Here is a 15,870-nt window from a genome sequence, read left to right as displayed (position 1 = left end):
GACAACTTCTCTCCAGAATGTCTTAGCTACACCTCCTTGTATTAGCATAGTCCTAGTAGCTTCAACAACTGATCGGTTGTTCATTTCTCCAATACCATTCTGCTGTAGTATCCTAGGTGAAGAAAGCTGCCTCTTAATTCCATTATCTTCACAGTAACTAGTGAATTCCTCTGAAGTAAATTCACCACCTTGATCAGTTCTTAAGCACTTTATCTTCTTTCCACTCTCATTCTGAACTAAGGCTCTGAATGCCTTAAACTTGCTAAAAGCTTATGTCTTGTCTTTCAAGAATGTGATCCACATCATCCTTGAGCAATCATCAATAAAAATCATGAAATACTGATAACCTTGAATACTCCTAGTCCTCATTGGTCCACAGAGGTCGATATGAACCTAATCTAGCAAATGTTCTGTTGAGAAAGATTTTCTCTTGAAGGTTGAGGATGTCATCTTCCCTAACTGACATTCCTTGCATAGAGAATTCATCGATTTGTCCAACTATGGCAAACCTCTTACTGATTTGGATTTATTGACTTTTACAATGTTATCAAAATTTACACGACAGAATCTCCGATGCCAAAGCCAACTATCTTCTACTTTTGCAATTAAACAATTTTTGACTTTAGAACTTAAATGAAATAGTCTGTTTGTCGGTTGCAATTAGTTCACATTTGCTTCCATAAATCTTGCAGACACCATTCTTGAATTACAGTGGGTAACCTTTGTCATTGAGTTGAGCAACGCTCAAAAGATTGTGTTTCAGTCCTTCAACCCAGTAGACATAATCTGCACTGCTTTTTCCATTCAAAGAGATGGATCCTTTCCCTTTCACCATGCAGGGTGAGTCATTCCCAAATATCACAACACCTCCATTAAACTCTCTCAAAGTAAGAAACTTACTCCGGTCACCGGTCATGTGGTGTGAACACCCACTGTCTATAATCCAGTCATCATAATTATCCACGTGAGAGACTAATGCCTTCTGATATGATGTCTCTTCTTTAATAGCAACAAAGACAATGTCCTCATTTGCATCATCTTCATATTTCTCATATGCAATTCCTCCATCCACTGCAATGAGACAATCTCTTTTACCTTTGCCTTTATACTTCTTATACTTCTCTCATTTTTGCTGTTTATCTCCATTAGGATAGTTAGCAGCAATATATCCAATCCGGTTACATGCAAAACACTTCAAAGGTAATTTACCTCTGTACTTACCGGTACCTCTAGATAATCACTTGGCCAACAATGCTTCAAGCTCAATCAGACTGTCTTCATCATCTACCTCTTTGCTGGATCTAGACTCATGACTATAGCTCACTTCTCTACTTTTCCTTACTGGTGGATTTGAAACTGAGGCTTTAAATGCAAATTCTGATCTTTGAACACTTCCATCAAAACCATTTAATTCAAATGCAATTAATTTACTAATGATGAAATCAAGAGTTACCTTTGATTTATCAATAGACTTGAGATCCTGAATGGCTGCAACTCGGATAGCGTAGACTGGTAGAAGGGTTCTCAACACCTTGCTAACCACTGTGGTATCCTCCACTGTACCTCCAACACTTTTGATCTCTCCGACTATCTCCTTGATCCTCTGACCATACTGTTGAATTTTTTCTCCTTCAGCCATCCTCATATCATCAAATTTACTTCTCATACTCTCTTCTTTGGCAATCTTAACATGCTTATCACCGCTATAGATATCTTTCAGCTTATTCCATACCTCATAAGCAGTCTCCAATCCATGGACATCAACATAATCTGAATCAGACAAGGAACCGATAATGGCCTCCAATGCTTGATTGTTCTCCTGTTGCTCCTTCTTTTGATCATCTGACAAAATCCCACTAGGCAAGTTATATTTAGTAACATCATGTTCCTAATATTGACTTCCTAAGCTCTTGATATAGATCTTCATCCTATCACTCCAGATTTTGTAGTTTTCCCTATTGAATTTCGAACCTTCTTTCTTCATCATGTTCTCCTAGATCTTTTCCTCAAGCTATTAGGCTTAAAAAGAAGAGGACCTAAAATGCTCTGATACCAATTGATAATATGATGAAACAATAAGGATCTGGTCAACTACTGAGAGGGCGGGAGGAGAATCAGTAGATAGAAAACAAACTAAAATTTCACCAAACTTAATCCCAACTCAGAAACAACTTGCTAATCTAATTAGTTTAGACACTATATTCAAAACTACAACTGCACTGTCAAACTTTACCGATTGACCAAAACATCAATGATACAATATAAAAGATCTGAAAATCACATACCATTTAACCAAAACATTAAAACACTTTACTAACATTAGTAATAGCTCATTTTAGATCACTTCTGGTCATCTAAACATATCTAAGTGGATTTACCAGTAATTATATCAACCATATCATAACATATCCACAAAATCAATCACCACTTGACACTATGATTTTTCACATGGAAACCCAAATGGGAAAAATCATGGTGGGGATGAATACCCACAAGTATTTTGAACTCTTCTGAACTTTTCCCTGTTAGGAGCCAAGCCTTGTTAGAAGATTATACAATAATGTCCTGTTAAGAATAAATCCGGTTAGGGACCACCCGGTTAAGCAATTGACTACAATACCATGTTAAAGGCAATACCCTGTTAGGAGTAACCTCGGTAGAGGATTTAAAATCCAAGCTAATGGATCACCTAGTTAGAGGATTTAGAAAACACCAAGCTTGTTAAAGCTTACCTGGTTAAGGGATTTAACTGTTGTAATGGTTAGAGAACAACAGGGTCTTTGCTGATCTGGTAAAAGCACTGCTCTTCTTAATTAGATCCTTTTCTGCTCCTATCTACCTTCAAAACATTCTGCAGACACTCCTTCTGGTTCGACAACAATCACACTACCACACTTAACCAAATTGCCAACACAATTACAAACAACTCATCGACCTTAAATACAAATATGATAGGTCGGTAAAACATCACAAAAGCTACAAATCTCATAGAGATTACAAACATATCGGTTCAATCATAACTGTTGGATTACATAGAAATCAACTACACATTGTTCAAGACAACATCAACCGCTCCTGGATCACCGCATATCGAATCCTGTAGCTCATCACGTGATTATCACTTCATGCTATGCATTTGCTCATTCCCAAGATAAATGGTTATCTTCATGTGCCAAAACCACTTTGAAACTCATCGCGTGCATCATGCATACGTTGAATCTTCATCTTCAATCACCATTCAATTATAGATCATCACAACCGATTCACCAAGCTCTATCGGTTAGGGTTCTGCATATCAACGGGTTGGGGTTACCAGTTGATCACTCTGCTTAAAATACCAATACCGGTTTCCATTAACTGCTCTACTACCGGTTGCATTACTGCATCACTACCAGTTGCAATACAACTCCATTACTGGTTACTATTGACATCAATGACAACACTATACTTCATCAATGCAATCTTCATGCAATGCCAATAGAAAGTCACTACTTTAGTGGAAGGGTTTAAGATGAAACCTGTTAACCAGGATTCTGATAGACTCTCCTTGCATGTTCTTGAGGTCAAATGCATTTAATCCTTTGTAATTTGTGATACGGAAGGGTCCCTCCCATAAACCATCAAAATTTGCATGCCGACCTGGCTTGGCTGCCCTCTCATTATATTTTAAAATAAGGTCACCCAGTTTGAGTCCCGGGTCAGAACTCTTCTTGTTATCAAACCATCTCTTAACGATTTGTTGGCGGTTTTGAAGTGATGAAAATGCCTCTTCCCTTGCTTCCTGTAACTTCATGAGTTTCGCCAATCTTACCTCCATGGGCTCATTTTCGGCCACCTCAATAGACTTGAGTAGCTGCAAGATAGGAATCTCCATGGATATGGGGAATAAGGCATCCTTTCCATAGACCAACTTATATAGAGAGTTCTTTAAATCTTTCTTAGGCATGATTCGGTCTGCCCATAATGTGCTTTTCAAATGGTGATGCCATTCCCTTTTGTGTTCAGACCCCATCCTTTTAATGAGTCTTATGAGATTCTCATTGGTAGACTCATCTAGACCATTTCCCCATGGATAATAATTTGAGGAGGTCTTCAGGTAGATACCTCGACTAAGAGAAAACTGAGTGAATCATGAGCCTGTGAATGCTTGTACATTTTATGATATTATGGTCTTCGGTGGACCATACCGACACACTAATTCCTCTAGAAATGCTAGTATTTCTGTCTCTGATGAATTCCTTAGGGGTACAACCTCAGACCATCTAGTGAAGTAATCAGTGACAGTAAAGATCCATTTGTGTCAGAATGGGCTGGAGAATTAATAATTCCTATGAAATCTAGACCCCATTGAGCAAAGGGCTCTTCCACCATCATGGGCCTGAGCAGCATTGCTGGCTTTCTGCACCTACCATTCTTTGGATTCTCTTACTAGAGTATGTGCATCTTTAAACATCAAGGGCTAAAAATACCCATCACGGGTAATCTTGATGATGGTGGTTTGCGCTGAATAGTGGCCTCCCAATAGTCTATGATGGAATTCATGTAAATCTTACTAGCTTGGCCTTGGTCTACGCAGTGGAGTAGGATTCCGTCGAAATTTGTTTTAAAAAGCACTCTTTCAACCAGGCGGAAACCGCTATTCTGCATCCTGTAGAATCTCTTCTTTTTGAAGGAGAGAGGTCACCAGGGAAGATTCCAGTCTTCATGAAATGTTTTCGATTTGCAATCCTGCATGCTTCTATTTTCTCAGAGGTGACCATTACAACTTCCTCCATAGTAGTCTCGACCTCTTGGGGGTTAGACTCTTGGGCTATATATTCACACAAGCCTTTACCACGGATTACCTTAGTAGGTCTGACATCAATGTCATACTCTAAGATCTTGGTAGTCCAGTTTTCCCTTTTCTCTATAATTTCGCCTTCCATTATATATTCCCTGATTGAAGGGTGAGCGACATACACAGTAGTCTTGTTGTAGGCAATAAAATGCAAGAATTTCTTTAGGCCTTTGACAATGGCCAATGCTTGGTTTTCAACAGTTTTATTTAGCCTCGTACTCCTTTAGGGTTTTGGAATGGAAAGCTATCGGATGTTCACCCCTTTTGTTTGCATCTTTTTGGGTCGGTACCACGACAATGCTATAATTGCTATAGAAAACATACATTATGAAATCTTTGGACATATCAAGGTTGGAGAGTACAGGAGCCAAGGAGATGGCATCTTTGATTTTCTCAAATGCCTCTTTTGCTTCAGGAGTCCATTTAAAATGCATTTCCCTTTTGAGCATTAGCATGATAGGCCTCACCATTCCAACAAAGTCTGAGATGAAACGACTAACAAAGTTGACTTTTCCTAGGAAGGACTGAACGCCCTTCTTGTTGACAGGGAGAGGAAGCTCTTTTATTGCCTTCACCCGATCTAGATCAATCGAGACTCCTTTTGACACTACATGTCCCAATAATTTCCCTTGCGGGACCCCAAAGATGCATTTCTTTGGGTTCAATGAAATGCCGAATTCCAAACACTTCTGGAAAACTAGCTCAAGATGATCAAAATTATATTCTTTACTCTTTAAAAACACTGTCAAGTCATCCAAGTAGATGAGGATGATTTTATTAATGATCTCCTTAAAAGCCAGATCCATAGCCCTCTGAAAAGTGGCACCTGCGTTTGACAATCCAACGATATTTTCTGGTAAGCAAATGTTCCCCACTTGGTTGTGAAGGTTGTCTTATGTTGGTCTTCTGGCTTGACCAACACTTGGCTATAACCTAAGAATCCATCCAACATTGAAAACATCTCCAACCCCATCATAGTGCTTAACAACTGTTCCATGGGTGGAAAAGGGTAATGGTCTTTTAGAGAGGCTTGGTTCAAGTCATGAAAGTCCACACAGAGCCGTATATCCCCATTCTTCTTTCTCACTGGTACCAAATTTGATACCCATGTACTATGCTTGATGGGGTAGACAATCTTAGACTCTATCAATTTCTTCAATTCCTACGCCATAAGAAATTCAATCTTCAGATTGACAGGTATTTGCTTCTGTCGAACTGGCTTGGCCCCATCGGCGAGCTCAATGGTGTGCTGAATGATGCTAGAATTGTAACCTTTCAAATCCTCATATGACCATGCTAGCATGCCCACATATTCATCACAATATTGAGCCAATATTTCTCGGTCTTTTGGGGGAACTTCCTTTCCGGCCTTAAGTGTTCTCCCATTCCCTACTGACATTTTGGTGTAGTCACCTTTATTGACTATGAGTTTTCACTTGTCATTTTTAGCATCATCATGGTCAAATAAATTATCCAAAGTGATCATTCCATTTGGGAGCTTTTTAGATTTCAATTGAATGATTTGATCCCCATAAGCCTCCTTTACTTTAGACTGCAATTGATGAACAAACTCTCTTGAGTTTTGAGTGAACAGAGCAATTTTATCATCATTCTCAAAAACTTGCCAGTGGGTGTCATTGTCTAGAATAATTGGTCAAACGATCACACAGACCGCCTAGGGGTTGGCGAGAAAGTCCACAACAGGGTTGAATTGCGAACCAATAGTGGCCATCCGATCAGCGGACACATTTGTCTTTCAAGGAATCCTTTGCATGTTGAAGATTTCAATAAGATCCCATGTCCTATGACGGTATGACCTCATGCGGACATGCTTGGCACTTGATATTCCTCGGACTTGGTGCACGATCAACTCAAGATCACCCAAAACTTTCAGCTTCTTTATGCCTATCCTTTCTGCTAAACTTAGACCTTGGATCAACCCTTCATATTCTGCTTCATTGTTGGAGCAAGAAAACTGCAGGCAAAAAGATCTTAGGATTTGTTCACTCGAAGGTGAAGTAAGGAAAATTCCAGCACCTAAACCTACCTTGCATCTTGCACCATCAAAGTGCAAGGTCCAGAGCGCAAAAGACAACTCTTCCTTCGTTAATGGACCCTTAGTTAGTTTTGGGATAACTTGATCCTCATCAAAAATACAGTCGGTACCAAGGCCTGTGGCATGGTAATTGGAATATGGATCGGAATTTATGAATTCATTGAGAAAAACTTCTTGCTCTGGTGTAATATCCCTGGTCACCTCTTCATCCTCTAGAAGTTTTACCATTTTTATCTCCTCATTAGAGATGGAGGTATAAGTAGGGTTGAAGTTGAGCATAGCTTTTATCAACTACGTGCTCGGTGTGTAGGGGCTCTTAAATAATTTTGAGCTTAGCACCATGCTGGGCCTAGAGGATGAGGTGGGACCAATCTAAAGATAGGTAACCTCCTATTTTGGCAGTGAAGTCTCAAGAAAGGCAGAGGCCGAAAACAAGCGGCATGTCAATAACTACTACTTCTTGGGACACGGTGACACTAAGACACACAAACAATGTCAGCAGAAGACTTTTAATAAGACCCACAGTCTGGACTTTATTTCCTTCTAGTTGCATAATACCCCTACTTAAATGCTCATATTTAATGTTCAAAACCTCAACAATTTGCTTAGGCATGACGGTGGTGCTAGCACCAGAATCAATCATAGAATTATGTAATAGCTTGTCTCCTACTATGAGGGTCAAATAGAAAGGGTTTGGTTTAGTCTTACCTTCCACTGGGGATCTAGGCAGTGCAGCCTCGTTTGTCAACACCATCGGTGAGCGTGATTATTCTGCGAGGGGCGCAAATCTTTCTTCACTAGCTTGCAAAGAACTGGCAATATTCCTGCCAGTAGGTTTCTTCACCTCTAACATAGCTTCTTTCAACCGATTCTTCTGCTCTAGGATGCTAAGGAGATCCCATAAGGAGATGTTAGCTGGGGCTTTCTTTAGCTGCTCCACCAAGTCCAATATTGATGGCACTGATGTTTTTGCCTCTCTCGGCTTATAGGGAATAAACTCCTTTCTCAGATATGTGGTAGCAACTGCGGGTTGTTCAAGAACTTTACTTGAGATGAACCTCCCCTGCATGCCTACATTCTCTCCCATAAAACATCTTTTTGACCAGAGGTTGTAATCTAACTGCACTTGAGGATCCCTTGAGCTTAATGCAATTACGCCATTTGTGAGCATGACGTCCTTATCCTCCATCCAAGAGAATAATGCATGGTCTGTGGCTATCTTTGTTTCCTTCTCTATTGACATACCTTGCATCTATCCGATGAGAGCCGCATCGTTTATGCCAGGGGATGCATAAACCAAATCATCTGAGGCAACACCATGGCTTTGGTGATCTGCAATTTTTTGTTGCAAATTGCCTTTTGGGCAGCTTCTTTGGGCATGGACATTGTTACATGGAAAACACCAATAATTGGTGTCATCCGCTAGATTATTCTATCCTACAATCAACTCTTTATTGGTGTTGGGATAGATAGTTTGCAAAGAATTGGGCACTGGAACTATCAGGCCATTTGACTGACTTGAGGAAGCTCGGTTATTCGCATATTGGTTTTCCTGATATGTGGGTCTATTCCCTTGGAAATTTTGTTGGAAGGGAGGTTTAGCATGTGGGATTTGGGATCTTTTCAAATTAACAATTTCATTTGAGAAAGATCTCAACAATTTTTTCATATCATTGACTTCCGCAGCTAGAGATGAGGGAGAAGACGTACTTGCTTGTTGGGATCTGGGATACACATACATAGATTGTGGTGTAGATGTGCTAGGCATGATTGGCTCAGGAACTTGATTTGATAACTCAAGAAAGAGCGACATGAGCGGTCATGGCGCAATATTTCCAACATCAATTAAATTGTTTTCTGCTCGGAGTGCCAAATCATACACATCTCCCAGATGCGTATTTCCTTTGAGAGATTGGATCATCACAAATATATCTAAATTGAAGGATTTTAGATTAAAAAAAATGCCATATCTGCAGGTGGACGAGCGAACAACGATATTCTTTGCTAGGTCCTCTGAAATCTTATATTGAATTCTGTCACTGCTTCTTGAGGAGATTTTTTAATGGCAATCAATTGCTGCATTAGGGATGATCTATCAACCTTGTCAAAAAATCTCTCAAAGAAGCGGTCACCCAGCTGGTCCCAATGGGCTATAGAGTTTGGACCAAGAGATCTATACCAATCTAAAGCTTTCCCTTTGAATGAAGCCACAAGCAATCTCAAAGCTACATTTTTCTCTATAATGTTATGGATGGTGCAGACATTGGGTACATCTTGTAGGTGTTCCCCTGGCATCTTGGAACATTCTCCGGTGAATTTAGGGATGATTTTTAGCGCGGAGGTAGGAATTGGCCCCCATACTGCAGGTGGAACAAGAGGAATGAGAGGGTTACCGCTATTCCAAGTCACACAGTTTCTAGGAGGAATCTAAGCCATTACTACAGGAACAAGTACTGCAGGGAAAGTAGGTGGATTCTAAGAAGAAGTAGCTCCGAGCGAGTGGACACTTACTAGGGATGGGAGAAGAAAATTGGGATTTAAAGTTGTTTGGCTCTTGGTAATAGGTCTACGACTCATAAACTTGCTTAGGCTTGTTCAAAATTACGGTCCCATCGAGCGTACCAAAAAAATAATTGTTGACTATTAATTTTGCATTAAACGCTAACAACCTTATGGGAAATTCAGTGATGGGGGACCTTTTGTGAAAGATTCACTGAATAACCTTCGGTTTTGAGAAGCTGACTCTTCATATCGTTTGGGGAGAAAAGGGGAAGAAGAAAATTTTAAAAGCTATACTACTTAAGCGATACGCCATAATATTTTAGGATATTTGCAGCACAGAAAACCCAAATACATGTAGTTTTTAATGCCCATTCAACAATCTACACACTCAGAACTATTTAAGAAGATAATTCAACAAAACTCATTCAACATAATATGACATTCACCATTCATCCAACGAATAAAACATAGAACATGAATGTCATATCCAATGCTTAAATCTTGACTTTTTTCTGCTCCAATGCTTGAAAGAAGACTGATTGCTTGCTCACTTGATGTAATTGAGATCTTGAATTTTAATTATGAATGCTTGATGTGAATGTGTGATTAGTTGATTGCAAAATGAGAGGGGTAGAGCTCCTTTTATACATGCTAGTCAAAAAACAAATTAATTTTCCGTCATGAGCCAACACGAGATCTAGGTTCTTGCTCAAATCATGTTACCATTATGAGGCCCTAAAATAGGCCCTTTTGGAGAAGACCAAGGTGCTAGGTGCCTTGGTGTTGGACATCAGGGTCCTAGGATCTTGGGGAAGGAAATGCAGATTATGAAAATTTGAGTGAAATACATAGTGTGAGTAGAATCAAGACTTCAATCAAGCCTTAGGGGACATATGCCAAGGTGAGGGCCCAAGTGAGGACAAGATTATAAGGGAGTACAATTTAGGATGTTACACCTACTTATCACTAAAATATAATATAGTGTTTGGTGTGGTCCCGTATTTTATGTTGTGCTAGGCATTTCAACAAATTCCTTGGTACAAATATAGCCAAGAGTGAGTACTACAAGTATATTTTTTATACATTTTTATTGTAAATTTTTTAAGTAAACGCATCTTGAAAGCTACATCATTAACTGTGCATGTCATAAAGTAGACCTAAAATTAATTGAAAATATGGTTTTTAATGTGTACAAAATGAATAGTAGACCAATCCTTGATTTTTTCAAATTTGGATAAGCGGGTCCAAAAATTATATAGAAAAAATATAGATGTATTAGTGGAAATGAAAACATTCTTCAAACAAAAATAAAAATACCTTGATTATTCAAAATATTTAAAAAATTATATAGCATAGAAGCTAAGAAGTAGCTCATCGTTTTGGTGGTAGTTATGTGACTTTTCATTTTAAAACATGTAAGGCTAATGAGTTTGAAGTTTGAATTCATTGTTTTATGTTTTCAACCTGTATGCATTATATAATGCATATTATAAAAAAATTCAAGTCATTAAAAATGTATGCATCACACTTTACAAAATTAATGCAAGCATAACACAAGCATGTTATATTTGCATTCACTTTTGTAAAAAGTCAATAGTATTATGATGGAAATGATCTTACAAAGTGTAATGTGCAACATTATGGTTAGATCTAATTGAAGCCTAAAAATGTACACATTATAGTGCATATACATTTTACAAAGTGCATGTGTTTTGCCTAAAATCTCATGTTTGGCCTCTAAATTGTCCCACATTCCCGTCCACTTACACAATACATGCCTTGGAAAATATATTAAATGGTGTCAAAATTGGAAATGATTTGTAATTTTGGATTCCTCTTAGAAAGAAGCGATTAAAAAAATCCTTCTTAGAGTCAATATGTGGAAGTTATGGTCATTTAAAGTTGGATATATTTGTAAGTGATAAACTTGACATAGGCACACTTTAATGACCATTTTAGAAGCCAATATTTGAGGCTTGATTCAGGCCTGAGAATGATTCCATCGGTTATGCTAATCTTGTCACTAATGATTGGATCTATTTGATATATGTATTGTTTTAATTAGCATTTTTATGCCAATTTTTCAATAGTGTGATAGAGTAGTCAACAACTATTTTAATATTTTTAAAATAATTTATTATGTATTAAATCATTATAATATTCCCAAACAAAATAAAATAAGGGAAGAAACATAGTAGATATTAGTAGTTTGAAGGGTAGTACCACTTCACCTTCTAGGTAGCATATATCCTTTTGAAAGCAAAGCATAGAAATTAGGAAGGGATGAATAGGAAGCTAGATTTTGAAACTATCATTTATTGAGAAGAGTAGGTCAATGAATACATGGAGAAGACCTTTTGATTGAAGATAAATGCTTCTCTCTTAGATGGGAGTGTCTCTACTGAGCTAGAACGACTTGTAACAATGGACATAGTTGCACTAGATGATGCCAACTCTTTATCTTCATACCCCTTAATCTTCAACAATGCTTGCATGTACTTCTATCACAACAAAATCATGATCAATATTTACAACTAAGGATGCTACTTGTAGAGGAGTCTCAGACACCCTCTTCATAATCACCTCTTCTCTAAGTTTCTCAACACTATCAACTACATTGGGCTTATCTATATTTGGATCCATGACTGAAATTTCCAATGTCTCAAAACTAGGGCTAAACTCTAAACTAGGGAAGGCCTTTTCATCTTGCTCCTTTTTTCTATACACCTATTTATTTTGTTTTCATATAGTATCAAAGGCCAAGCCAATTGTTATGTCCCAATTTGGCAACAATAAAACTCCACTTTCTTTCACTATTTGTCTACCTTGTTTAGGAATGATATTATCTACTTTAAAATCAATTTGAGGAAAAAGTTGTTTTGCCACCTCCTTCCATTTAGAAGGATCAATCCTATTTCTTTCTTTTGCAACCCTTCTCCAATATTTATCTCTCTTGGCCCTCGCCACAAAATCCTTGAATTGCTAGGTCTTGACAAAATCATCATTTGGCAAAAAAATATTGCAAGTCAAAGCCCTCATGTCACTTATATTATCTATAACAAGTTTGGGGCACTCCCCACTTCTGCTTGTGGGCGTCACTAGCACAATCATTCTAGAATGTGAGGATTTAGATTCTATAGCTTCCACCCTTTTGGCTCTTTGGACAAATCTTCAATTTCAATGATCTAAATAGCTTGCACTTTCTCCTTGGGATTATAGATATTTTGTTTCTTAATTTGTTTCTCTTTAGGAGTAGCAACATCTTGGGATGTCTCACTAGGTTCCTCACTCCTTTCTCTAACATATGGATTGATCATAGCACTAGGACCTCTATCAAACTATATTTTACTATCTCGTATATCTTTTTCTCAACAATTTTCTTTCTAAATTCATGTTCACTACCTTCATGAAAAGATGAAACAAAATTTGACAAACCACCACATTGTATACACTTCTCATTTAAACAATCATTTATATGGGAAAATGACCATCATCTCTAACACATAAAAATAAATTTAACAAGTCCTTATATGAATTCAAAAGTTGCATTGCACTATACTCCTGCAACATTTTGCTAGTATGCAAAATAGAACAAATATAGTATAATTGTTCATGATACATTGAAAACTCCACATGGTATTTACAACAAGTATTATGAATTTTAAGAGGTACATAATTAAATGGTTTACAAGATTCAAAATCCCTTCGTGAGATTTGAAAAGTTAGATGTGTTTCACAAAATTGTTTGTACAATATTGTTGGATATATTCCAAGAAATATTTAAGATGGTGTGGTTTCGATTGCCAATTCTTAACTTTTAAATATCCTTTACATTAGGTGATACTCTAAAGTTAGAGTACCAAAATTGTTGAATCTCATCCTTTATGTTATCAGTTAACTTCTTATCAACACGTGTAAGCCTCCCACTAAAATCTCCTGTATCATTTTGAAGAGTGTCATCGAATCTTGCTCTTCTTGCGAGTTCTCTAAACAATTTTTTACAATTTAGGTTCATATCAACACAAGTTTGTCTCAATAAATGAGCCTTTCTCAAATGATGGCTTACTAATGAGGTTGTTATTACTATATGAGCATCTCTCCTATCTCCTTCCTTGCTAGTTTTTTCAATATAATTGAGAGCATTAATTTTTTTTTTGACAATAATTGCATTTTTCTTCAACTTTTTGTTTACACGAATCTTCAATTTGGCTAGTAACGGTATCATTTTGTGTATCTTTAGCAATTGCAAAAAAATTTGACATTATTTGATCAATGTCTTATTGTTAAAGTATTCATTGATAAGTTGTGTAGCCCACAACTGAACAATTCATCTTGACCTCTTTCCTTCAATAATTTCAAGTTACCATTTTGGGGTTCTTGAAGCTCTCAGATTTGAAATTTCTTTTTCTTCCTCACGAAGGTCTTCACTTCTCATGTAATTTAGCGATATAACGTTCAATTGTTTCATATTTTCAATGTTATCAATCTTTGCATTTTCAATGTTATCAACATTTTAAATTTCAATTCCAACATTTTCATTTTCAATATTGTCAATGTTATTAACATTTTTAATTTCAATTCCAACATTTTCATTTTCAATATTATCAATGTTATCAACAATTTCAATTTGAATTCCAACATTTTTATATTCATTTTGTTGTTCAACAGTTTCAATATCAATTTCAACATTCATTTTCAATTTCAATAGCATGTTCAACATTTTCAAATTAATTTTTGCCTTCACTTGAAATAACATTGATGGATGGAAAAGAAGCCTCATGTTGAGGAGTATTTGACATACGTTATATTGAGAATTTCCTCTTGTCATTATATATTTTTCGTTTCTCATTTCTAATAACATAGAATAAAAACAAATAAAACAATAATATTAAAAAACATTTATAATTACATGATGATCTGCTTTAAAATAAATAAATTAATCCATTAATTATATTTTAAATTTTCCTTATTTTATAAGGATATATCATTGATGTGATAAAAAATTGACTTATCTCCTTACATCCTCATCTTAATAATTATTAGAGTAAATCAAAATACTTTGGTAGAAAGTTGAATTGTATGTGGTTTAACATAAAGGGGTAAAAATATTATTAAACCAAGGAAACATTACAAAGCAAGGCCATTAAATGGCCCTATCAAGATCAACCAAGTGATCCAATTGATGAGACAAATCCGGGGGCAGATGGCCCCGATCCACCAAATTCCAGTCATGCATATGATCGGAAGCCCATTTAGCCAAGCAATCAGCCACACCATTCCATTCACGGGGAATATGGTTGAAAGTAACATGCTCCAAAGATGCACAGAGAGTGAGAATTTGTTCAACAATCAAGGCCAGCTGCCAGCTCACATTATCCATATACTGTCTTTTCAGTAAGTTCACCACAACCTGGGAGTCAGACTCACATATGATCCTTCGCCAACCCAACTGACTGGCCCGCTCCATAGCCACTAAAATAGCCTGAGCCTCCATAAGATTATTCGTATGAAGACCCTTATACTCAGAGAAAATAAACTGAACATCCCCAGAGCTGTCTCGGCCCACACCTCCAATGCCAGCATGACCAGGATTACCACGAGAAGAGCCATCCGAGTTGATTTTTAGGACTCCCAAGGGAGGAGGGGACCATCTTCCCTCCCTATTCACCTTTGGGGTAGGATGCCTACACCTGTTACGCATGAGTTGTCGTTGCGGAGGAGGAAGATGAAGACGATTACAACAATCAACATCCCGAGGGTCCACCCGCATAGTCATATCACACTTAGCCGCAATAGTTTCCCCTAAGGAGTGTAAAATTTTCCTCCAAAGGTGAGGAGCCATCAGCTGCAACTCTTGAAAGATCCGCCTATTCCTTTCCAACCAAAGATTCCAGATAATAAAGGAAGGCCCAAGCCCAAGCAGCCTGAAGAAAGGAAGTAGAAACAGGGGCCCTCCCCCATCGTTCCCAAAATTCCACCAAAGAGGAAACATGCCAGCAGGTCGTATTCCACACTCCCCACCAGAAGTGCCAAATCTCCCTAGCATAGGAGCATTGGAAGAAGATATGGGAAACACTCTCCTCACAACCTTGACACAAAACACACATAGAAGGGCCTTGAAAACCACGCTTACATAAATTATCCCAAGTGAGACACCGATTTTGGGCCACCAACCACATAAAGAAGTTGCACTTGGGCCATGACAACTTGTGCCAAACATGTTTCCACCAAGGGACCTCAATGCCCCCAAACAACTACCTACCAATCTGTTTATAACCAGCAACCACAGAGTACTTTCCAGACAAGTCTGAACCATCCCAAGCCAAAACATCAGTTCCTCGCAAAGAATTACAAGCACGGGAAGCCAAAAGTTGGGAAAGCTCACGCCTATCCCCCTCAGACCCTCCTGGAGGCCACTCAGAAGGGTGCTTCCAATGAAACCGATGAACCAAACCATCATGTTGTTCCACCTTAT

At 37.8% G+C, this 15,870-nt stretch overlaps 1 protein-coding gene across 1 annotated transcript; it reads right to left on the bottom strand.

The window, feature by feature from the left end:
• Positions 1-3,493: 3,493 nt before the first annotated feature.
• Positions 3,494-4,012, bottom strand: LOC131055379 (uncharacterized). The gene has a single exon (XM_057989836.1). It carries the CDS (start codon positions 4,010-4,012, stop codon positions 3,494-3,496), a length of 519 nt encoding a protein of 172 aa, XP_057845819.1.
• Positions 4,013-15,870: the final 11,858 nt, after the last annotated feature.

The sequence above is a fragment of the Cryptomeria japonica genome, chromosome 8, assembly GCF_030272615.1.
Source record: "Cryptomeria japonica chromosome 8, Sugi_1.0, whole genome shotgun sequence".
Taxonomy (NCBI): Eukaryota; Viridiplantae; Streptophyta; class Pinopsida; order Cupressales; family Cupressaceae; genus Cryptomeria; species Cryptomeria japonica.
This window is presented reverse-complemented; position numbering and strand designations above follow the sequence as displayed.